Source organism: Ogataea polymorpha (genome assembly GCF_001664045.1).
Source record: "Ogataea polymorpha strain NCYC 495 leu1.1 chromosome Unknown OGAPOscaffold_5, whole genome shotgun sequence".
NCBI classification, from domain to species: domain Eukaryota; kingdom Fungi; phylum Ascomycota; class Pichiomycetes; order Pichiales; family Pichiaceae; genus Ogataea; species Ogataea polymorpha.
The window spans coordinates 886,651-908,352 of record NW_017264702.1 but is presented as its reverse complement, the minus strand read 5'-3'; the positions used below and the strand labels follow the sequence as shown (position 1 = coordinate 908,352).

Sequence of the window (21,702 nt, the reverse complement as noted above, 5' to 3'; positions counted from 1 at the left end):
GTGTTAAATGGGCCACACACATCAACATGTAGTAGTTCTAGAGGAGCTTTGACGACTGTTCGTGAAACCTTGGGAAATGTTGCAGTGTTTCGTCCAAACTGACAGCTTGCACAGAGTTCTTTCAAGATAGGTAAACCCAATTTGCGAGAAGTCTTTTCAGATGGATGTCCAAACCGTTGATGAGAATGAGAGTCCATAACTAGATTAGCCTGTGCACAGTACTGGGGAGAGAATATGCATTTGAATAGTCTATTTGGTTGATAAGTAGCAAACAGTTTATTGTTGACAAATAGTCCTGATTCATCAACGCGAATTCCTCCTGCTTTAAAGACTTTACAGAAAGCAATTAAGTTCTTTCCGGCCTCAGGAACATAATAGACATCTGTTAAAGTAATATCCTTACCATTGTGATATAGTAGGACAGTTCCTTTCCTTCAATTTGACATCCTGAAGATAAACCTTGCAGATAACCATGATATTTCAAAACTGCTGAAATGGTTTCTGTTGTTGGAAATATGACAAGTAGCTCCCGAGTCAAACCAATAAGCATCATCAATATGAGGAAGGGGTAAGTTTCTCGCTGTGTATACCTCACCCATGGTTCTAAATGCTTCAGCAACAAAGATTTCGCCATAAGTATCATCATCTTTTCCAGTTTCATCACTTAGAAGTGACTTCTTAGAGACTGGAGCAGGAGCACGACATTCAAAAGACTTGTGTCCTTCCTTTTGACATCTAGTACATATGATCTTTTTCTTCTTAGAAGATTTTGAATCTTGCATTTGCTTAGATTGATTGATTGTATACGCAAATGAAGGTCTTAACTCATTTTCAGCATATGCATTTTGTAAATCCATGAACGATAGTCTTTCTAGTTTGTTGACAAACAACTTATCTTCAAGAGAATCATCGTTCAGTGTTGAGAGGCACAATAGAACTTCAACAGTCTCTAAATCTGGTGCAATAAATTTCAGATCTTCTGCGAGCATCCTAAAGTTTCTAATATGTTCTAAAGGAGAAGGGGAATCTTTGTTCATTTTCTTGTACCTAAGTAATAAACCACGCAAACTTATATTCCCGTAAGTTTTGTCAATGGCTCTTATATGATCAAATCCGGACATCACATTTTGATCTAGGACGTCAATAACATTTTGAGACAAAGTTTTCAATAGGAGCACTTTCAAGGCAATATCACATTCTTGAATAACGGACTCATCAATAAGGACGTCATTTTGAACATTCAATTGGCCAGTCTTATAGTACTGGTAAATATGTTCACTTGCTAAAAGTAGATATTTTTCAAATCTTCTTTTCCACTCCAGATAGTTGTTGGATGACATAAGCTTCCATGTTTCTGAAAATGGATTAGCTAATTGGAAGTGGCTGACAGGGCTCATAACCTGTTGGAATGCTAACTTTAACTGATCTGAAGTTGTCATCTTTTGGATAATTTAATATACCTTTTACTACCTTATATCAGTAGTTGTATAAGCTTATATTTATAAGATTTATATGTAAATCTTACCAATTGAATGTTCACTTAAGATGAGGGAGAATCTAACTGTATTTATAGTAGATTCTAATACCACTCTAAATCTTTAGTGTGCTTTCTGAAACTTATCTCTAATCCTAACTGATTAGGATTTGTTTCACATAATATTTATGCAGGAGATGCATATCTCTGCATAGTCACGTGACATATTATAGACTAATATCTCAACAATTCCCGCATTAGCCATTTGGTTGCATGGACTTAGAGTCACCATTGAATGGCTCTGGTTGTATCTTGGGGATTACTGAAGTAAATATTACGCAAATTAGCTGCACAATTTGAAAGTCAAAACGCTACCTTACTAGCGTTGCAAATATATTCACCAGTTCTAAATAACAAGGTTTTGTTTGCAGTGGCGTTCGGTTATGCATTCCATTTTTAATTGAAGAGTTTGCGACCCAAGATATATAATAATATGATCACTCTCTCCTGACAACATACTGGGTAGGGAGGTACTTTCATCTAGATCCAATGCGGAACTTTTACATCAATATTCCGGAACTTGAAATAAGAGGTGCACACCTGACCCATTGGGTAACTTAGTAAAACATGAACACTCCATTAGCTGATTTCCAAATCTGTTGACATTAGATAGTCATAGAATATATCATGGCTGTGCCGCTGATCCAGATTTGAAGGTTTGTGGGTCTTAGCACATGCGTAATATGTGCATCAGCTCCAGATGATACAAATCTAGATCACATATGGTGAGAGTCACTAAGTAAAATATAAGCAGAAGCTGTCCAGCCATGATATATTCTATGACTATCTAATGTCAACAGATTTGGAAATCAGCTATTGGAGTGTTCATGTTCCACTAAGTTACCCAATGGGTCAGGTGTGCACCTCTTATTTCAAGTTCCGGAATATTGATTTAAATAGGACAGTCCTGCAAGTATGAAAGATAAGATAATTCCCTCTCATCCAATATTTTCATCTTTTATAGCAAAAGCCAAACCAGCCCCAAGCCACAGATCATTGCACACAAGCAATATAACCATTCTCTATCCATTAAAGCGGATTTTATTACTACTTTAAACATTGAAAATCTCTTTCCTTTTCTTTATTATTGCCGCTCTCTAGCCCTATTGTAATTGTATCAACAGGAAGGACACTCTATGGTAGCAAAAATATATTTGTGTATGATATCTTCAATGTAGAACTTATTCCAACATATTCTACAAAAGATATCATCAATCTTTCACTTTTTGCCCCTATCCTCCGACTCAGAATAATTGCTAAACTCTATTTTCACAACAATTAGTACCATAGTTAACTACTTCTTTGATACAGAGCCGTAATCGAAGAAAATCATACTATAAAGTAGCTGATAAGTTTCCAAATCGTTCATTTTCTGCGAATTGAGTTTGGACATTTGTCTGGCAGTTGACGTTGAGAAGATTTTTACTATTGAGTGCTGCATCAACTCTAACTCTATAAGCTTTTGGTCTCAGATAGACTTCAATAGTGGAAAGTGATCCTAGAGAATAGTCTGATCTGGTAGAACTTCTCTTCACGTCACATTGAAATAAAGAAAATGAACAAGTTCCTTGTTTCAGTCCAACGCCTTGCTACTCTTAGCAAAATACAGCTTACAAGAAAATATTGTTATTTAGATTACTTGGCAGAAAAGTAATTGTGATCATATGGCATTAATCGTGTTGATTTGTGGTCATATAGGTCGTGAAGTTAATATACTTTACTTAAGTTATGGAGACCAAAACTAATCCCGATGTGATTCTGTTATTTAAGAGATCAAGCCCGATTCGAAACGGGGGATAATATTTTAGCTAGCTGGTATTTACCACTCCTCAGCATTTCCAGTTTTTTGGGAGCTCATTTGGTTGGTAGAGATATCTTGCGTATACCGATATGTGGTGTTGAAATTACTTAGTTTTCTTCCATTATGCAAGTTTTATTGAAAACGAAGTTGAAACATACAAGCAGAACTCCAGCAATGTTTTGAACATAGTTAAGCAAAAAAAGATGCCATTCTAATGATCTTTATCGTATGAGTAATCTTGTAGCCCTGCCTGTAAAATAAATCAAGCCTTCGGATAAGGAATCTGAGTTGATCTGCAAGTAGCGATTTTGTTTGACTTTTCCTTCCCTCTTAAGTTGGATATGAATTTAGTTCTTTAACAGGACCAAAATTCCACGTCTGAGCTACATCTGAGAATCATGGTCCATAAGCTGCAAACTCCGTTTATCAGGGTTGGATGTCGAAATCAAAGTCAAGGAGAATGACGGACGCGTTTGAGCATATTGCGAGACCTTGAGAGACTTTTTGACAATAAAAGGTAAATGTTGGAGCTGATTCATGTGGGAGATCAACTTTGCGTGTGCTCCGCTCCCTCATACACGATATGATAGGTGAGCTCGAAAGTACGCCTATAGAATTCTGATTTTATGATAGGGAATATTGACTTCTGCAACCCTCTAAGTAGTTTAGACCTAATTAAGAGGTTATATGGCAATCCATGCGAGAGCACATAGCTACAGGCACAGACACATTAGTATCAAGTGTAAGACCCTGGGCTGCAAAGATTTCAACGCGAGATAAAGCACTTAACAGCATAGCCAGTGGCGCAAAAGGAAAAGAGATGTCCTTCAAAATGACAGTTCTATGATTGATTGATTCATCATATCATCATTGAAAGCCTCTACTTGAAAGGCTGTTTAAACATACCCAGAAGAGGATTTGCCTCCAATAGAGTCTTGAACGCACTTAAGGCAACGCGTGTCGAATTTGGCAATCCCTGCAAGACCATTACCAACTAATTGAGTTCTGGGAGGAACATGCCAGATCTAGACCTTTTGCGGGTAAACAACAAAAACCAGGAGATCCTGAGTTTCAAATACCCAATAAATATATGACACTACATGAGTATATTTTGGACCAAGTTTTCATGGAGTGGACTTACTTAGAGTTGTCATAGAAATACGGGATGTAGAGTTGGACTTTTCATTGTTTTCTGATTTTGAGTTTTGCAATGTACTTTTTTTGTCTGGCTTTTTATATCCTGAGGTCAGTTAGATGTTGAGTTTTCGAAACTAATTCTATCCGACGTAACTGACTTCTATTGGTCTAGAAAGGCGCTTCGACATACTATATTTCAAACGGCATACTCTCAAGAAATAGGATGCATTGCCGATTACTAAACTTATAAGACCTCACTTAATCACGGTTCCAATCTTCGTATAGTTTAAAGTTTGATCGTTGAAAGAGCGTGTCATATCTATTCCTCCGTCATGATGTTACTTTACTCCCCTTTAGTAAAGGGTATTGTTTAAGCTGTATTTTATATTGCAGCCTCCAAGAAGAGTTAAGCAAATCTCTCTTTAGCTCAGTTGGAAGAGCATGAGACTGTAATGGTATAAGGAATCTCAGGGTCCCCGGTTCGATCCCGGGAGGGGAGACATTTTTGAATAATTTTTTTTTGCACTTTTGCGTAGGGCCTGACAGCGTGATAAATAAATAGCGGATAGAAATTTTTCAAATTGAAAGTTGATACTACTCACTCGCCTTTAAATTCTCCATTTTTTGTAGTTACCATTGAATCTTAGCCATGGCGGACTCAGAAGAAGAGCTGTAAGTATGTTGTGAACTAAAATTCAGTTTCGAACACTAACAGACAGAACTCTTTCTGCTCATGCTTTGGCAGCATTAGCGGAATTTGAAAGCGAAGAAAGTGAGCGTCTGGAGCGCTTCAAAGCTCTTAGTGAAGAAGCAGACGCAGATTTCACCAGAAGATCACATTTGTCAATTGATGATTTCAAGGAAGACTGGCAGCTGTCACAATTCTGGTACAGCGATGCCACAGCTAATATACTTGCTGACGAACTGCTTGATGGAGCTGACAACGAAACGATAATATGTATTGCTAGCGCTCCTTCTGTATATGCAGCTATCAGGGCTCGCGAACCCAGTGAGCTCCCAACAAAAAACATCTATTTGCTGGAGTTTGATCGACGGTTCGAAATCCTTTCAGGAACTAAATACTTCGGATTCTTTGATTACAATCAACCTCTGAATGTTCCTGAACACTTAAAAGGTAGATGTCACCGTCTTTTAATTGATCCACCATTCTTAGAAACTGACTGTCAGAGGAAATCTGCACATGCAGCGAAAACATTATTACACCCGGATAAAACCCAAAAAACGAAGGAGAATAAACTGAGATATAAACTTATCACTTGTACAGGTGAGCGAATGGCTGATGTGGTTACGTCCCACTACCCAGATGTACACGTGACCACTTTCTACCCAGAACACAAAAACGGATTGAGTAATGAGTTTAGATGCTATGCTTCATTTGAGGGTAAGTCATGGAAATTTGCCTAGAAAGCAAGATCTATCCCAAGATAAAGCTTTTGCGTTAGCCACTTGATTGAAGAGCTAGCTCCCTGTGCAAAATTTCCCATACCCTTTGATGAAGAATTTTGCGCCACACATCAAAGAATGCTTTGCCACTAAATTGGACAAAAAAAAACACATGCAAATTCTATCGGTGCATATAGATTGATTGATCGAAAGGAAAACTTGTCAAAGAAGGGGCTTAAAACTGAGAGACCTGCTCTTCAATAGTTCAAACTTATTACTTGATGGATCCGGTGTTTGAGTAGTCGACATAATTTACGATGCACCTAATCTTGCTTCGTCATGCCTCTAGAGCTGACCATCGTGATTCTGATTGGTCTTCACCGGGATTTGATTCCATTGTCCATAATCCCGACCATTGGCTTGCAACATACGATCCCCCCTTAGACCCTTCCCTAGCTCTCAAGGAGGTTGAATCAGCTTACAAGAAGGTTTTAGCTCATATTCCATCCGCATCTAGAATATTTGTGCACTGTTCTCCATATAATCGCTGTGTGCAAACCGCCAGGCTTTTGGCAACGCACTTTTTACATACAGAATCAGGTGTTCACTCACAAACAAATCCAGAAAATCAGAGAAAGCTAAAGCTTAGGATAGATCAAGGCCTATCAGAATGGCTCAATGAAAATTTCCGATTGGACTATCTTCCGCCCAATGATGGAGGAGCATCCATGATAAGCAATGCAAACTTCTACCTGGAAAACATGTGCACTGGTCTATCGGTGGCAGATGGCGAAAAGAGCGAACTAAAAATATTCAAAGATCCCGACTGGCTTCACAACAAATTTGGAAAATGCGGAGACTATGGAGAAAAGCCATCAGAATTTGAGTTGCGATGTGCTAGCTATCTTAGTAATCTTGTGCAATACTATGAAACTCACACACCAGAAGAACACAAAGAAAAATCAGTCATATTGATTATTACTCATGGGGCACTAGTCTCAATGTTTCTGCAACTGATAGTGGGGCGTCGAAATTTTAGTGAAATCCCAGTTTGTACACCAATATATCTCAAAAAGGGACGGCCAGAATGTTATTTCTTTAAAGATTATGACTTCAACCTGAAATCGTTTGTCCCTATCACAAAAGATCAAGAATTTTATCATCTCCTAGATACGGAATTTAGACTGACAGATTTGAATAGCAAAACCACAAAGGAACATCATTCCGTAACATTTATAACAGACATTTCGAAATCGGTGTCGCCCAACAGTCAAACTACGTATCGACCAAGAAGCAAAACTATCAATGTGGTCGGTCGTGGAACTGATTCAAATGATAAAATTACCGCTCCGTTGCGCAAGGTTAGGTCATCAAAACACCTTGATTTGATGGACAATACCACAAAAGAAGGGAAAATACTAGATTTGAACAAACTTCAGGGATTTTTGGGGGTAACTTCCGATTCAGATGACGAATCAGACGCCCTATTAGGCAGCCAATGCTCTTCTGGTTCTGAAATCGACGATTCAAGTTTTGTTTTGCGTTCAGGAGAACATGTAACGCAGAAAAATTCAGATACCCTACTTAACACTGCTGGAGACAAAAATTCCGTCTCAAAAATTAAAAATTCAGGTTTTACAATTTCGCTTGGAGCTAATTTTGAAGCTCTAGATCAAAACCACGAACGACAGGCTGACGCCTTTTGCGAAGAGAGCCGATGTTCAAGTAACTCCACTGCCCCCCTTGAAAGCAAACGAAAAGAGACAACTTTGGAAGAGATGAGCGAAATAGAAGATTGTAAATTTGAAATTCTGCCCTTCGTACATCCCAATAACAAAGGGCACAAAGAGGCTAATCAAGCGTCTCATAACCATGATACATATCGATTTTCTGAGAAATCTAAAGGGTCCTTAAAGAGAATTCTCTTTGGTTCTCCTGAAAAACAGATGCAGTTTAGCGATGACAACTTAACGTGGTTTGGAAGCAATATGAAGAAACAAGTTGCATAAGTTTCGATATTCAAACTTAACTTACTTCTGTCTTCATAGGAAATAAAATTAATATAGGCCAATAGTGCATACATTACGAGATGAATACCAGAATGAAAACCCATGACAGAACAATGACCAGAAAAACTCGAATATCGGTATAGAAGCACTGTGTCGCATATGAGGATGCAGTAGCACCATCCATCTCATCTGGGTAAAAGTCATCAGTTGGATCACTCATCTTTAACATGTACAATCCACCTAATTCGTCAACGAAGTTATAAAGCAACGATCTGTTCTTTGCTCGAAAATCATCGCCATAAGAATCCCACCAAAATCCGCCAGCAAGACCTAGTTCTTTAACGTAATTTGCTTTCTGACGTGCAGCTTGTGGATTATCGTAGAAGACAATGCCGAGTCCTTTAGTGTTGTAGGCATAAGAGGATCCGGCAGTAAAATTGTGAACTTCTATGTAATCCTGGGGTGGCAAGTTATGATAGTTTACAATACACTGGTTTTGTTCTTGTTGAATATCCGCGATGTTTGCGCATCCTTTGAACGGTAAGCCAACACCCATCCCCTTGAAGCTTCTTCCATAGCTTGGCATACCTAGAATCAGTTGCTTTTTGTCGATCTTATCCAAAAGATATTGAACTGTGTTATTAACGCTGGAGGCGGAATATGTTTCTGGAGAATAAAGGTTGGAATGGTAATCGGCTCGGTCGGACCAAGGACCGGTCGAATCGTATCCCATCAAGTTGAAGTAAGTCACGTAATTACGCAAGGTTTCGAACTCATAGTTCTTCAAGGAGGAGACGTCCAAAGGAAGAGCTAGCGATAAGAGATATGTGTTTGAAAGCATGCCATTTTCCTTCTCCGCCACAGACAGCGTCTCTTTCAGAGCTTTGATCAGTTTATTCAGATTTGAAGAAGATCTTAAATCAGGGAATTCCCAGTCAATATCTATACCGTCAAATCCATGTTTTCTCATTGTATCTACGAGATTTTGACAAAATCTCTCAGTTTTCCTTTGACTGGATGTGGCTCCTTCAAAAACATGATTGGTATTCTCCCCACCAATAGCAAGGGAAACTTTGAGTCCCTTTTTGAGCTGCTTCATTTGTAGAAGCTGACCAATTAATCCGGTGGAATTGACCATCGGTTCAGCTTCAGATGAGGTTTTAGCATGATCTTTAGAACACAGCATATCATATCGTACACCAAAGGAACTGTTAGAGTCTTCATGAACTAATGGGATGATCTCTTCCAAAGCTACTTTTTCATCGCCCCAATATGTACCTTCTGATTTGGAATCAATTTTCGCAAATGCGTAATAGATGTTAGTGATATGAGACAAAGGTATATCAACTGGATAGTGTTTGTTATAAAATGACCATTCTGTATAGTACAAAGCAGTGACGAAAGTATCATTATTACTTTTGGGAACTTCCGGGTTGGAAGCCAGACCACCATGGGAAGCACAAAGAGATATCAAGGCAGGAAGAAGTCTTGATAGCATTTCCGTTTAAGGCCAAAGGTTAGAATACAGTGAAGGGTTTATAAAAAAGCGGAAGATACAAATGCCATTGTATGGCTGATTATATCCGAACAGAACACATTAGTATACTGTTCTGCAAAATAAATCTCCCTTGCTTCCGAGTGCATTGAAATCTCGCTCAAAAAAAGGAGTTGCAGGTCCATATCCGACGAGGTTCTGATCCACTTATTCCAAGTCAGAATATCGAAAGTAGGGGGCGTATATTAAAGTAGCATAAACATCTCGCAGCTGACTTTTTTTAGAACATTTGAGCATCTTTGCCTCGCTTTTCAGTATTCACTGTTCAAACTTGCTATACCGACTCATAACCTACTAGCAATATTATGTGCAAAACTTAATACCAACTTTCCCACCTCACTACACTAGTTTCTGATGTTCGAATTTCTCAATGAATACAGACACAAGTTTGATTATTTTCTCTTTGAATATCATGGTAGAGTTGGTTACTTCATAGCGTTATTCCTTTAATTCAAATCGTAAAATCGTTTGTTTCTGCTTTCAAAATTATCATTGCTAAGGGCCTCTAGTGTAATGTCTTTTTTCCTGGATGATATAACGTTTTTTACCGGATCTGAAGTGTGGAATCTAGTAGTATGATCACTGCCCCCTTCGCTCTCATTCTTTATTAGATGTTGTATTCCGTCAACAATCAATGAAATCCCGGTGGGCTCCGCCCCCCTCGGAAGAACGACATCAGCGAGATCTTTTGTGCGAGAAATGAATTTGCTCATTTCTATTCGAGACTCGCTCAAGTAGCGTGTTAATAGATTCCTGAGCAACATGCTCTTTTCAGCCTTTGAGATAGAACTAGACAATTTAGAAGATAAAAGATCTCTTTTGATCCATCTGCCCAACCTAATATCAGCATCACAGTCAATAAAAATTTTGACTGATCCCATATTCAAAAGCTCCCTGTCATAAAGTGCATAAAGCCCGTAAATGAGTATAACGTCAAAACCATCACTAATATGATTTTCGACCTTTGACTTAACCAGATTGAAATTAAAACGAGACGGACCTATCTCAAAGGTCTCCTCTTGGAACTCTTTCATATCAACTTCTGCGATTTTGATCTGCTGAATTCTATTTTCTAGCTCTTCTCTCAAAAGCTTGCTTGTAAGACACTAAGAAAGTTAGATTGAGAAACCGAACACGGTCGAGAATCACATACTTTACCGGCTGCATGCCCTCCTGCGATGAGAATGATAAGAGGGCGATGATTCGACTCGTAACGCATTCCTTGGTGCTACTTAAAAACCACGAGAAAAACTTTTTTGATTTTCAATATCAAATTATAAAGAAAATTGTAGTCACAACATTATCGATCACGCACGTCAGGGATTCCGCTGACCGTAATACCTAACCAGACCTACTGAGAACAATATGGATTTTGATAAAGAGCTTGATAAATCCTTGAAAGTTCAAACTTCGGGGAACATTCCGGTAATAGGGAGCTTTGAGGAGATGAGTTTGAAGGAATCTCTTCTAAAAGGAATTTATGCATATGGCTTCGAGGCGCCGTCTGCAATCCAGTCTAGAGCAATCACCCAAGTTATTGAAGGAAGAGACGTTATTGCTCAAGCACAATCAGGAACAGGGAAGACTGCCACTTTCACAATCGGGATGCTTCAGGTCGTAGATACTAGTAAATTCGAGACCCAAGCATTGGTTTTATCAACTACGCGGGAACTGGCAGCTCAAATTAGAAGTGTCATCAGCGCTTTGGGTGATTATATGAAAATTCGATGCCACGCGTGCGTCGGCGGGAAGAGTATAGGAGAAGATATGAGGGCACTCTCAAGAGGACAGCATATAGTAAGTGGCACCCCCGGGCGTGTTTTAGACATGATCAAGCGCCGCACGCTTAGCATAAGAAATGTAAAAATGCTTGTTTTGGATGAAGCCGACGAACTGCTTGGCAAGGGATTTCAAGATCAAATCAGTGAAATCTATCAATATTTACCTCCATCGACGCAAGTGGTGGTCGTATCAGCAACGTTACCAAAAGCTGTACTCTCACTCACCAATAAATTCATGTCGGATCCAGTCAAAATATTAGTCAAGAGAGACGAACTAACTTTGGAAGGAATCAATCAATATTATATTCAGGTCGAGAAAGAAGAATGGAAATTTGATACGTTGTGTGATTTATATGACTCATTAACGATTACTCAAGCTGTCATATTTTGCAATACCAAGAAGAAGGTTGACTGGTTGAGCGAATCACTTCGAAAAGCAAACTTTACTGTTTCATCAATGCATGGCGATATGCAACAAGTCGAGAGGGATCGCGTGATGGATGAATTTCGACTTGGTAATTCTAGAGTTCTCATATCGACAGACATTTGGGCGAGAGGAATTGATGTGCAACAGGTCTCGTTGGTCATCAATTACGACCTGCCTTATGATAAAGAAAACTATGTCCATCGTATCGGGCGCTCTGGTCGCTTTGGAAGAAAGGGCGTAGCGATAAACTTTGTCACGAGGAACGAATTAGGCGATTTGGCTGAAATTGAAGACTTTTTCAGCATCAAGATCGATGAAATGCCATCGGATTTGAGTGATGTGTTATGAGTTCAAGCCCATTTTGGAGCACTCCGAAAGCATTTGAGATCTCTGCACAAATATTTCAACCAGTTGAGTTACATATCCTAGGTCGTCACTAGGTATCAAATCCTCTCCATTCTCTAAATGTACTTCAGATTCGCTACCTTCTAATAAGAAGCTAGTGATTACATCTGGTTGGTAATCTGGCTGTGCATTTCCATGGTCATGAAAAAACCAATTGGTCCTGTGTATATTACTCACTTGCCATCTACTTGAAAGACTCTGGCAGGTGTTGGCTGAAGGATCCACGACAATAGGGACTTCTGACGGATCATCAAGGTTCAGTGTTGCACTTTCTGTAACGAATTTATAAGGTAGGGGTTTCGGATTGCGTTGTGAGAAAGCCAAATGGGTTTTCGTTAACTCTTCTACCTCATACAAAGTGCTAGATCTGGGCAGCTTGACTTCAGAAACTAGTGAGTTATCTCTCATCAAAAAGTGGTATTTAGATTTTAATTGTGACATGATTTAGGTAATGGTTAATCTCAGATTCTTTGTATCTTAAATTAATATATGTATTAGTTTTCTTTAAAATCCTTGCACATCGTCTCTTCACTAGATGAAACGAAAAAGCCCGTCGAGGAAATGGGAAAGCTGGTGCTTAAAATTCGGATCTATGAAATAGTAGCAGGCCCAAGGGAAACTCAAAGCTGCTGGTAAATGCTGGTAAAAAAAGACTCAGTTAAGAGGAAGAGATAGGATGACCAATGACCTGAAGCAATCATTCAAAGATGGCCTAGCAGTTTAAAGAGCTCAAGACATGATAGGTTAATCTTTAAGTGCACAAGCAACCCTGCAACCAGTATGCAATGCTCTAGTAGACACATAAACAACTGACGGCTGAAACGTAATCGGCTGCTGGATTTTATGACATCTGGCTTCCTGTCCCATGCTTTCATCTACTGATTAACTACAGACCAGACAGACCAGACAGACATAAAGTGAAAGCACACAACTAACTCATCGAAGATACCGGATACACCTAGTAATCGAAAATATACCTAGTTCAAAAGTTGAATCAATTGGAACCTTTGCCTCTCTTGGAGGAGGTTGAATTCTTTGGGAGTTCGTTGACAAATGGAATGAATTCGGGCTCTCCCGGAATATACTTCCTGAGAACTTCTGGAACGACAAGCCCATCATCGGTCTGATAGTTTTCCAAGACACAGCAGAGAGCTCTTTCAGTGGCACATAAGGTGCAATTCAAGCAATGAACATATTTTTTCTCCTTTTGATTCATGGCCTTGATACCACATCTTATTTCTAAATTCCTTGACTGGTAGTCAGTGCAGTTAGAGCACGAAACTAGTTCCTTAAACTCTTGTTGGAATGGGAACCAGGCTTCGAGGTCATACTTCTTTGCAGCAGCGTTATTGAGCTCGCCTGAAACGATACTGACAACTCTGTAAGGTAGACCCAAAGATTGGTAAAACTCTTCAGAGTTCTGAATCATTCTGTCAAACTCATCCCATGACTTTTCAGGCTCACTGATGCAAAACTGTTCAACCTTTTCGAAAGCGTGAACTCTGAAAATACCCCAAGCATCTTTTCCGTGAGAACCTGCTTCCCTTCTGAAACAAGAAGAATAGCCTGCATATCTAATAGGAAGCTGTTCAGCAGGACTTTCAAACCATTCGTTGGAATGATAAGCCGAGATAGGCTGTTCAGAAGTTGCAATCAAATACTTCTCATCATCTCCGTCAAGAACTTTGTAAAGCTCTTCATCAAACTCAGAAAGTTGTGCAGTCTTGGCCATGACATCTTTGTTCATCATCACAGGCGCTTGCATGGGAGTATAATTTTTAGAGGTCAAGAAACTCAAACCATAATTAATCAAGGCTTGGTTCAAAAAAACTCCGTAATTTCTCAAAAAGTACCCTCTGTGACCCACAATCTTGACACCTCTTTCAGGGTCGTACCCATCTAGTCTAAGCAACACTTCATGGTGGGAAAGCTTAGCTTGCTTTCCTGTCGCTGTCGCAACATTACTTAGTTTTTCAAAGTTCACGCCGGACGGAGCCCAGGTCCTGACTAGCTTATTGTCTGCTTCATCCAACGAATCAATAACAGAATCGTGGACAATATTTCCGACCTGGAAAACCTTCCAACGTAATTTCTTATCTGCCTCCTGCTCTTTAGCTGTAATTTCGGCCTTTTCCTTAACTAAATCATCTTTCTTCTGCAGGAGTTCAGATGCATCTAGCTTAGCCTTGAACTTCTGACCGATTTCTTTTTGTAGTTTATTTTGTGCTTTATTTAGTTCATCCAATGTAAACCTTAGCTTAGTCCAATCATTGTACTCTTTGATGATCTCATCCACAATCTCAACAGACGCACCTCTTTTCCTTTGTGATTCACGAATGGCCTGTGGATTACCTCCCTTCTCCTCAATGAACTGAATTATATCCAACATATTTTAAATTAAGATAACCAAATGTGAAAAAGCACTTTTTACCTGGATTGGTAGATATTGAAAAGCTTTTGGTGTCAATAACTTAGCAGTATCGAACTAATTGAGAAAAAAAAACTCAAAAAAAACCTTTGAAGCTGAAAGGAAATGATTAAGTAAGAGCAAGAAATTTTCACGTGACGAAAATAATTCATTTTGCCAATCCTTATCAGTGACTAGATGCTTAATCCCACAATCTATTTGTCAGCTTATACGGTTCGCTGGGAGATGTTTGCCCAAAATCTCGCTAAAAAATAACAACCCCAATAATGCAAACAAATGTAACACTCGCATTGCTACCATATCAGCAGGGTCCTTCAAAAAAATCTTTGGTAAGAGGTTTCTCTTTCATGTGTTGTATGCTGCATGCAGGTACAGATGGAAACATCAATTGATGGGTGTATAATTCAATTAGAAGTCTTACTGATGCTGAGCTGTCCATGATCTTATTAGTATGTCTTCCCAAATGAAGTCTACACATAGTGGAAAGTATTCTAATTGATACGCTAATAATTCATAGCCTGAATTCATAGCACTCTCAAACAAATGGTCGCGACTGACTACTGACCGTCAAATAGATGGGATACAATGTATAATCTATTTAGGTTTTTCGACCTATTAACATTGAAGCTACAAGACCATAGAAGTCTTTACAGCATCTCATTGAATGAGAATATGGGAATGCAAGTACGCTTTGAGTACGAGTGGGAAATCAATATATTATGTCCTCTCTATTCAACTTAATCACAAGACATGCACACGATTGATAGAATCCCACTTGTTATCAAAGATGGTGATTGATGAGCTTAGTACCATGGTTGATATGATGAGCAAGGTTTATTTATTTGAAACCCATATGGACAAGCCATATTTGTAATCTGATGAATGCAGCTTTCTGGATGTAATCAAGATTTAAATTATCGAAATAAGAGCTGGCGTATACAGCAGGTACGCATATTGAACGTCGATGCGACTCACGAATGATCATTGGTACAACACTTTATGAGCACGCTATAACACTAGTTCTAGCAACAACAATAGCAGATTATTGTACTTCCGCTATAGCTTATTATCCCATCGACTTTATTCAACGTTATGATTTGTGACATGACTCCCAACCTTGTGTCTAATATGCGGCAGTTGTGTTCCGTCAGATCTTATTATACGGAGCAGATACCGAATAACCACGAAAAAACAGGCTAGATATTCTCATAGTAGTTTTCAATCTGCTTTTCGCGGAAATGTTCCAGAAAAGGTTCGGTATCCATGCGTCTACGTTCATGTGTCTCAAAGAAGCACAGAAAGTCCTCCACTTGGACTTCGTCACAATTATTGGCTCTAACGGACTCTTGTTCTTCATTAACATTGATTTTGTTCTTTAATATAGAACGATCACGCGTGCTCTGTGTACTCACGTTAACCTTGGATCCTGAGGTTGGCGAATTGATACCTAATCCTGAAAACCTTCTACTGATTGACCTATTAATCCTCTTCAAGGGGCTACCGTCTTTGCACTTCTGGGGCGAGAACACTTTTCTTATAGATTTGCAATCGCTATCATGATTATAGATGAGAACCTTTGCTTTTGAATGAAATTTTAAGGTAGTCGAATCATTAGGCCTTCCATGGTCCACCCCTAAATGGGGTACCAACTTAGACAGGCTCTTGGTGTCTATCTTTTCCACGTTGTCGAGCCCTTTTATTTCCAGATGATCAGGTAAGAAGTGTTCGTTGACGTGTTGCAATTGATGAGCTTCATCAAAGTTTATAGTGGGAGAAACCAGGCTGGTTGATTTCTCAACTATGTTCGTGTCGTCGGAATCCACCTGACTCAAAGGATTCGAAATAAGAGTAAGGTTTTCATCTTGGCAAATCATTTGCACTTTGACCACATTTGTTTGATTGGTATCCGCTAATGGTTAATATGCCTAACATGGACTAGTGGACTTACCGTAAGAATTAGATAGACTCGAATCACGTGGAGATAATCCAGGTTCACAGCAATGAGGAAACTCCTTCGTTGATTCTTCAATGAAGGAGCTGAGTGGGCCATCAATGGAATCTTCTTTCAAAAGATTTTCCTCTGAGACTTCGTTGACACTAATTTGGGACGAGAGCTCGAAATCGGGGAACGAATGAGAGTTTGCATCTGAAGCAACATAGAATCTGCTTTTTTCGTGATCAACTTCCAATCTCAAACTGTTGAACAATTTCGCTAATTCCGAGTTGAGGTAGATTTCAGGAGCGCAATTGGCCGATGTATCAGTCTCTGCCATGTAGTTCTTTTGTTCACAAAATGACGTCCACATTGATTGGGTATTTAAACAACCAGACACCAGATCATTGTCACCTTTATCAGCCTTTATCTGTTTCAGACCTAACATATTTGCGACTTGACGGTTCTCACTCATTTTATTTACTAATTTATCCGGGATAGTCTTGGTGCCTTGTGTTTTATCCATCATATCACAGGTCTCCCTGTTACTGTTATCAATACCGGGCTTCAAAGCTTTAACAACGCCATCTTGATGTCTATAATGAATGAGTCTAACCGTCGATTTTTGCAGCAAATTAGAGTCTATCGATTCTCTTAAGGAGTTCAAAGTATTCTGAATTTCAGTATTCTTAAAAGCATTGTAGCATGAAAACATTGCATCTTTTTGAAGATCGAATTCACTCGTCACAACACTGTTCTCCTTTTCAGGTAATAAAATCACCTTATTCCTAGGTTTGAAAAGTGAGTGAATACTTAATAGCGGTCGTATCCATCTAGAACGTGAGTGAATTCTTGGCGCCTGATTACACGTCTGCCCGTTAGTTGAGTCCTTAAATTTCTTCTTATCTTCATTTTTCTCGTGTAAGGTGGATCCGATGAACTTGGAAAAGGAGAAAGCCCGCTTGGTTTTTTGTGTTTGAATACCCTCATCGTTCGTCTTGATCCTTTTCGTTGATTCTTTTTGCGTGCTACCATGAGGGAAGTGAAGTTCCTCCTCAGTTGGAGTATGGAGCAAAACGCTGGATTTGGTATCCATTGCAAGTGATAGCAACGAGTTGATTGTCTGCTATTGAGATTGGAATTTATAAGAGATCAAGCAACATAATAATAGCAGTATTTTCGATTTTCAATTGTCGTTTAAGCGCCCATCACTATAGATCGAACAAATTACATAAAATATAACTAATTATCCACGTGACATTCTCCGATTTTCATTTATGGATAAGGCTGCTAAGAAGCGCCGTGCTATCACCGTATCAATTGGCCAGCTAAGTAAATGCCAAAGGAGCAAATCAGCTTACTGATCATTGCTTATGTGATATTGTGTAAGAGTTAGTTATGTCCCAATTAACCAGTAACCAAAGGTACTGTGCTACAATTCCACTGTAAGTCAGATGAGTCTAGTGGTAATGTATCTTGTGCTATTGTTTATGGTGTTTATTGTCCACCGGATTATACGTTGAATAGCTCATCTGTATCGGCGAGAAGCACTAAATTTCTTGGAATAGCTTGCTTTCTCGCGATATAAAATCATTTTAGTATCCAAGCTACAACACTCAGTTAAATACCGTATTACCTACCTAGTAGCCTACCAAATACCAAGTATATTCCAGAATTCTAAAAAGTCTTACAATTGAAGTCTATTCGTCTATCGAAGAAAAATAAATCATCAATTGTGTAGTTTTGTAATCATTGTAGGTACTAAAGATAGAAATATACTGTCTTCTTAACTCGTTCATGGTCTTGGACGTTACTTGGCTCGTTCAGAACTCTAGTCGAGCGATGAAGCACCAGTGATAATGTCGACCAATTCGTTAGTAATCACAGCCTGTCTTGTTCTGTTGTACAGGATAGAATACTTGTTGATCATTTCGCCAGCGTTTTTAGAGGCATTGTCCATCGCATTTCTTCTGGCCGAGATCTCAGACGCATATCCTTCTGCCATTGCATTGAGAATCGCGTTAGTCAATGATATTTGAGAAAGAGAGGTTGGAATTGCCTGATCTTCCTCTAATTCGAACTCTGACAGTTTTGGGGACTCTTCAATTGAGATAGGGGAGAATGATGGGAACACAGAAGGCTCAAAAGCAACACCAGAAACAAATTTGTTGTACATGACCTCGATTTTATCATAGTCACCCAGCTTACGAATCTCATCAGCAATCAAAGAAGCCTCCCAGAAAGTAGGCGCCTCTTTTCCAACACCATTGAAAGATAAGACAACATTGCTTGAATGTGTTCTGAGCATTTGAGCTTTAATTTTATCACCAATTGTGACGACATCGGCATTCGGAGTCTCTTGCAACTTGGCTCTAGTGGCCTTTGCAATTTGTGAATGGATGGATCCACATAAGCCTTTGTCTGAAGAGACTGCGATAATAAGAGTCTTCTCTGCTGTCTCAGGAGTAGAAGTTTCTGCTGTTGCAAAAAAATCAGAGTCACCCTCACGGAATGCTCTTGAAGATGCCATTGCTCGTTGTGCTCTTCCCATTCTCGTAGAAGCCACAACCTTCATTGTGTTGGTAATCTTTTCGATGTTTTTAATGGATTTCAATCTGGTTTCAATTTCTCTCAGAGTGGCATAGTTTCTACATCGCGTTAGTGAATCCAATTATATGTCATCATGGTCATAGGGAGTTTTCAATGGAGTCCAGGTATCCTAACAAATGATGATCGGAACCTGTGTAAAAAACAAAACTCATACGACCATTCAAACGGCTTCTTTTTTCAATACTCACCTGCTAAAACCTGCAGTACGAGCAACATTCAAACCGAAACTGTACATGACGGGCTGTTTGTTATTGATAGTGGTCAATTAGGCAAATAAAAGAACTAAGTCTACTTTTTAATTTGAACAACAAAATTGACAACTGTGAAAATTCGGTACGGGGCACAAAACATTTTTGTCGGGAAACAGCATATTTTTCGGCGGAGGGAATTACCGGGAGAAGGTTTTCTCGAGATTCGATTGAATTCAAGCAGCGCATTTTTTGATTGGTCGTTAATTTATGAGGCAGGGTAACTATATCATATATAATTTCAGACTTTAGTTCCAGCTCCTGGAGGCCGTCTCCATCTGATCAGATCGCCCGTAGATATGAAAGCCCAGACGTACTCTTGCTGAAATTGCAAACCGCTTAGACGTCCTAATTGCACATTCTTTTCCCCAATTGGGAATAGAATAGGGCAATTTCTCCACCTACTGACTTCGTGAATGACAGTACTTTCTGATGGAACATGCAAAATCGTCTTGAGGTCTTTGAATAGCACATGGCTTGCTTTTGAAGTAGAAGGTTGCTGCTCTCCTTTTCTCGAGCCTTCAGCTTGATCTTGATTTATTATCTCATATAAGGACAGTTGCTGCAACTGAGTTGAAGAAGTTAGCGACGAGACTGATTCGGTCTGAGTGTGAGACCGAGAATTCTGTAGCCAGCTTTTCTTGATGCTTTCCGAAGTCAACAAATGCTTCATACTAGTATTGCTTCCAGAGTTTAGCGTTAAATTTGACTTTTGCTTTTGATTTATGGAAAGCTTGATCTTGTCATTTTTCAATCTTCTAGCCTTCGGCAAGTTTCGAGGCTGGAACTCGTAGAATCTAATTGTTTCATCATCTCCCACAGTTCCAATACGATAAAGAACTCCAGGCGTTGTTTTGAAATAGTCGACGCACAAACCACGAATCCAAGATTTTGCGCCTTCAAGTCGTGCTACCAATTTCAATAAGCCGTGAGCATTAGCCCCACCTAATATTGAAAACTCATAAATAGAAGCAAAATCATCCTCACCTCCCCAAATCATATATCTTCCATCCCTCGTGATGTCTATGTCAAGAATGCCTCCATAGTATGATGGTACGATGTCTGTTATGCTTTCGGAAAAGAAATCAAAAAGACGGACAAATCCATCATCACTTGCGATTGTCCAAATATTTGGAAAAGTAGGATGATACTTGAGTTTTGTAATCGCTTTGTAGGAAAATTTGTAGTGAGATACCGGATTTGATCCTGTCTGCGGTGAGTTGAGAGCTTTCATTACAGTCATGTGCCTGGTTTTTTGTGAAGCACTTTTAGTCTCCTCATAGATTTCTGCGTCTTCAAATTCTCTATGGAATACCATGACCTCTCCGTCCGCAAAACCGACGACAGCAAAATTACCACACTGTGACCATTGCAAGGACAAAACAGGTTTGTTTTTTAATTTGGCATTCTTATTCCATCTGGAATATTTAAGCTTCGGAAAGCTTAGCCAAAAGATGTCACCTGAGGCAAAGGCAGCAAGAATGTCCAGATTGCTCTCTCCCGAAGTCGTTGTATAGTGAAAACAGGAAAAAGCGGTTATGATGCTTGAGGAAAATACAACTTTAAGCAGTGGAATCTCAACGTCAATTTCCTTGGGATCATCTTCCAATGAAATAAGGTTAATGATTCGGCCGTGACATCCTACCAATAAGGAAGATGCGTTGTAGTATTTTCGATTGTAGTTGTCTGCTGTTGAAACTTTTGATATGAAGTTTGAGGTAGAACGAGATAAGTTGCTTTTGGGGGATTTCAGATCATCAGAAGCAACTGCTGTTTCAGTTTTCAGAGGCTTCTGCTTACCCCATAAACGTGCAGTGGAGGGATTGAACGGTCTCTTTTCGTGGTTATTGGAGCTTGACCTATCAAAGTTGATTATGTCGGCAAAACAGCCAGGAGTCAAGTGGACGTTTTTAAATGAGTCGGCAATTAAGGGGTTTATACCATAGCCAATGGGCAAAATTTCCGCCTTGCCATCAGGCTGGACGCCTGTTTGTTCAGGAGGCCTCGACAAGGGATTTGTCAGTTGATTCTGATTGATGTTTCCAAGGGTTGTATGATATTTTCTCAAGTTTTGTTCAACAAATTTAGATAATGATGCGTAAGTACTAGGATCACTCGAGTTTAGCGGTGTACGTGATATACGAATTGCAATATCAGGAACAAAGGTGCCGTCTAGATGATCAAAGCTGAACTGTTCTTCTTGTAGCTTGAACAAGCAATTGGGATCTGTCGACTGGATAGGGAGAATGCTGTTACTTAGCACATTTTGAAATTGGTTCGGCGGCACTTTATTAAATCTGGACAAATCTGCTGGTAAGTACATTGCTATCAATTATTGGATGGGTTTTAGCACTTTCGAATGTAAAATATAGAGAGTTTTTGATAACGAAATTCCCCAGACTATTGGAAACCTTTTTTTTTGCGGAGATC

The 21,702-nt window shown here is 39.3% G+C and overlaps 9 protein-coding genes and 1 non-coding gene across 10 annotated transcripts; 4 read left to right on the top strand and 6 right to left on the bottom strand.

Annotated features, from left to right (window-relative positions):
- Nucleotides 1–4,888: 4,888 nt before the first annotated feature.
- Nucleotides 4,889–4,972, top strand: OGAPODRAFT_t55. Its single transcript has one exon. It is a non-coding gene; the product is annotated as a tRNA-Tyr (tRNA).
- A 67-nt stretch (nucleotides 4,973–5,039) lies between these two features.
- Nucleotides 5,040–9,152, top strand: OGAPODRAFT_83108 (uncharacterized protein). The gene has a single exon (XM_018356676.1). It carries the CDS (start codon nucleotides 6,194–6,196, stop codon nucleotides 7,883–7,885), a length of 1,692 nt encoding a protein of 563 aa, XP_018210091.1. The 5' UTR covers nucleotides 5,040–6,193; the 3' UTR covers nucleotides 7,886–9,152.
- On the bottom strand, nucleotides 5,040–9,383 carry OGAPODRAFT_77322 (uncharacterized protein; the record flags this gene model as incomplete). Its single annotated transcript, XM_018356315.1, has 1 exon — nucleotides 5,040–9,383. One exon carries the CDS (start codon nucleotides 9,381–9,383, stop codon nucleotides 7,959–7,961), a length of 1,425 nt encoding a protein of 474 aa, XP_018210090.1. The 3' UTR covers nucleotides 5,040–7,958.
- OGAPODRAFT_13917 (uncharacterized protein) lies at nucleotides 5,122–5,897 on the top strand (the record flags this gene model as incomplete). Its single annotated transcript, XM_018353390.1, has 2 exons — nucleotides 5,122–5,144; nucleotides 5,192–5,897. 2 exons carry the CDS (start codon nucleotides 5,122–5,124, stop codon nucleotides 5,895–5,897), a joined length of 729 nt encoding a protein of 242 aa, XP_018210092.1.
- Nucleotides 9,384–9,582: 199 nt separating the features above from the next.
- Nucleotides 9,583–10,648, bottom strand: OGAPODRAFT_16935 (uncharacterized protein). The gene has a single exon (XM_018354767.1). It carries the CDS (start codon nucleotides 10,472–10,474, stop codon nucleotides 9,887–9,889), a length of 588 nt encoding a protein of 195 aa, XP_018210089.1. The 5' UTR covers nucleotides 10,475–10,648; the 3' UTR covers nucleotides 9,583–9,886.
- A 119-nt stretch (nucleotides 10,649–10,767) lies between these two features.
- Nucleotides 10,768–12,502, top strand: OGAPODRAFT_16934 (uncharacterized protein). The gene has a single exon (XM_018354766.1). It carries the CDS (start codon nucleotides 10,806–10,808, stop codon nucleotides 11,994–11,996), a length of 1,191 nt encoding a protein of 396 aa, XP_018210088.1. The 5' UTR covers nucleotides 10,768–10,805; the 3' UTR covers nucleotides 11,997–12,502.
- A 108-nt stretch (nucleotides 12,503–12,610) lies between these two features.
- Nucleotides 12,611–14,522, bottom strand: OGAPODRAFT_16933 (cytosolic seryl-tRNA synthetase). Its single transcript, XM_018354765.1, has one exon. It carries the CDS (start codon nucleotides 14,440–14,442, stop codon nucleotides 13,048–13,050), a length of 1,395 nt encoding a protein of 464 aa, XP_018210087.1. The 5' UTR covers nucleotides 14,443–14,522; the 3' UTR covers nucleotides 12,611–13,047.
- A 1,155-nt stretch (nucleotides 14,523–15,677) lies between these two features.
- OGAPODRAFT_9389 (uncharacterized protein) lies at nucleotides 15,678–16,754 on the bottom strand (the record flags this gene model as incomplete). The annotated part of the gene is made up of 2 exons (XM_018357425.1): nucleotides 15,678–16,390; nucleotides 16,430–16,754. 2 exons carry the CDS (start codon nucleotides 16,752–16,754, stop codon nucleotides 15,678–15,680), a joined length of 1,038 nt encoding a protein of 345 aa, XP_018210086.1.
- A 1,289-nt stretch (nucleotides 16,755–18,043) lies between these two features.
- Nucleotides 18,044–19,357, bottom strand: OGAPODRAFT_16932 (uncharacterized protein). The gene is made up of 2 exons (XM_018354764.1): nucleotides 19,213–19,357; nucleotides 18,044–19,062 (listed from the first exon to the last, which is right to left on the bottom strand). Exons 1-2 carry the CDS (start codon nucleotides 19,257–19,259, stop codon nucleotides 18,246–18,248), a joined length of 864 nt encoding a protein of 287 aa, XP_018210085.1. The 5' UTR covers nucleotides 19,260–19,357; the 3' UTR covers nucleotides 18,044–18,245.
- A 115-nt stretch (nucleotides 19,358–19,472) lies between these two features.
- OGAPODRAFT_16931 (uncharacterized protein) lies at nucleotides 19,473–21,692 on the bottom strand. Its single transcript, XM_018354763.1, has one exon. The coding sequence runs from the start codon at nucleotides 21,593–21,595 to the stop codon at nucleotides 19,514–19,516; it is 2,082 nt and encodes a 693-aa protein (XP_018210084.1). The 5' UTR covers nucleotides 21,596–21,692; the 3' UTR covers nucleotides 19,473–19,513.
- Between the last annotated feature and the right edge of the window lie 10 nt (nucleotides 21,693–21,702).

Bases quoted from the DNA above. Each gene is read 5' to 3' on its own strand.
- OGAPODRAFT_16931 (XM_018354763.1), bottom strand. From the start codon at position 21,595: ATGTACTTACCAGCAGATTTGTCCAGATTTAATAAAGTGCCGCCGAAC.
- OGAPODRAFT_16935 (XM_018354767.1), bottom strand. From the start codon at position 10,474: ATGAAAGAGTTCCAAGAGGAGACCTTTGAGATAGGTCCGTCTCGTTTT.
- OGAPODRAFT_16932 (XM_018354764.1), bottom strand. From the start codon at position 19,259: ATGTACAGTTTCGGTTTGAATGTTGCTCGTACTGCAGGTTTTAGCAG. The intron at 19,063-19,212 runs GTGAGTATTGAA...AACGCGATGTAG, and splicing joins CGTACTGCAGGTTTTAGCAG to AAACTATGCCACTCTGAGAG.
- OGAPODRAFT_83108 (XM_018356676.1), top strand. From the start codon at position 6,194: ATGCACCTAATCTTGCTTCGTCATGCCTCTAGAGCTGACCATCGTGAT.
- OGAPODRAFT_16933 (XM_018354765.1), bottom strand. From the start codon at position 14,442: ATGTTGGATATAATTCAGTTCATTGAGGAGAAGGGAGGTAATCCACAG.
- OGAPODRAFT_16934 (XM_018354766.1), top strand. From the start codon at position 10,806: ATGGATTTTGATAAAGAGCTTGATAAATCCTTGAAAGTTCAAACTTCG.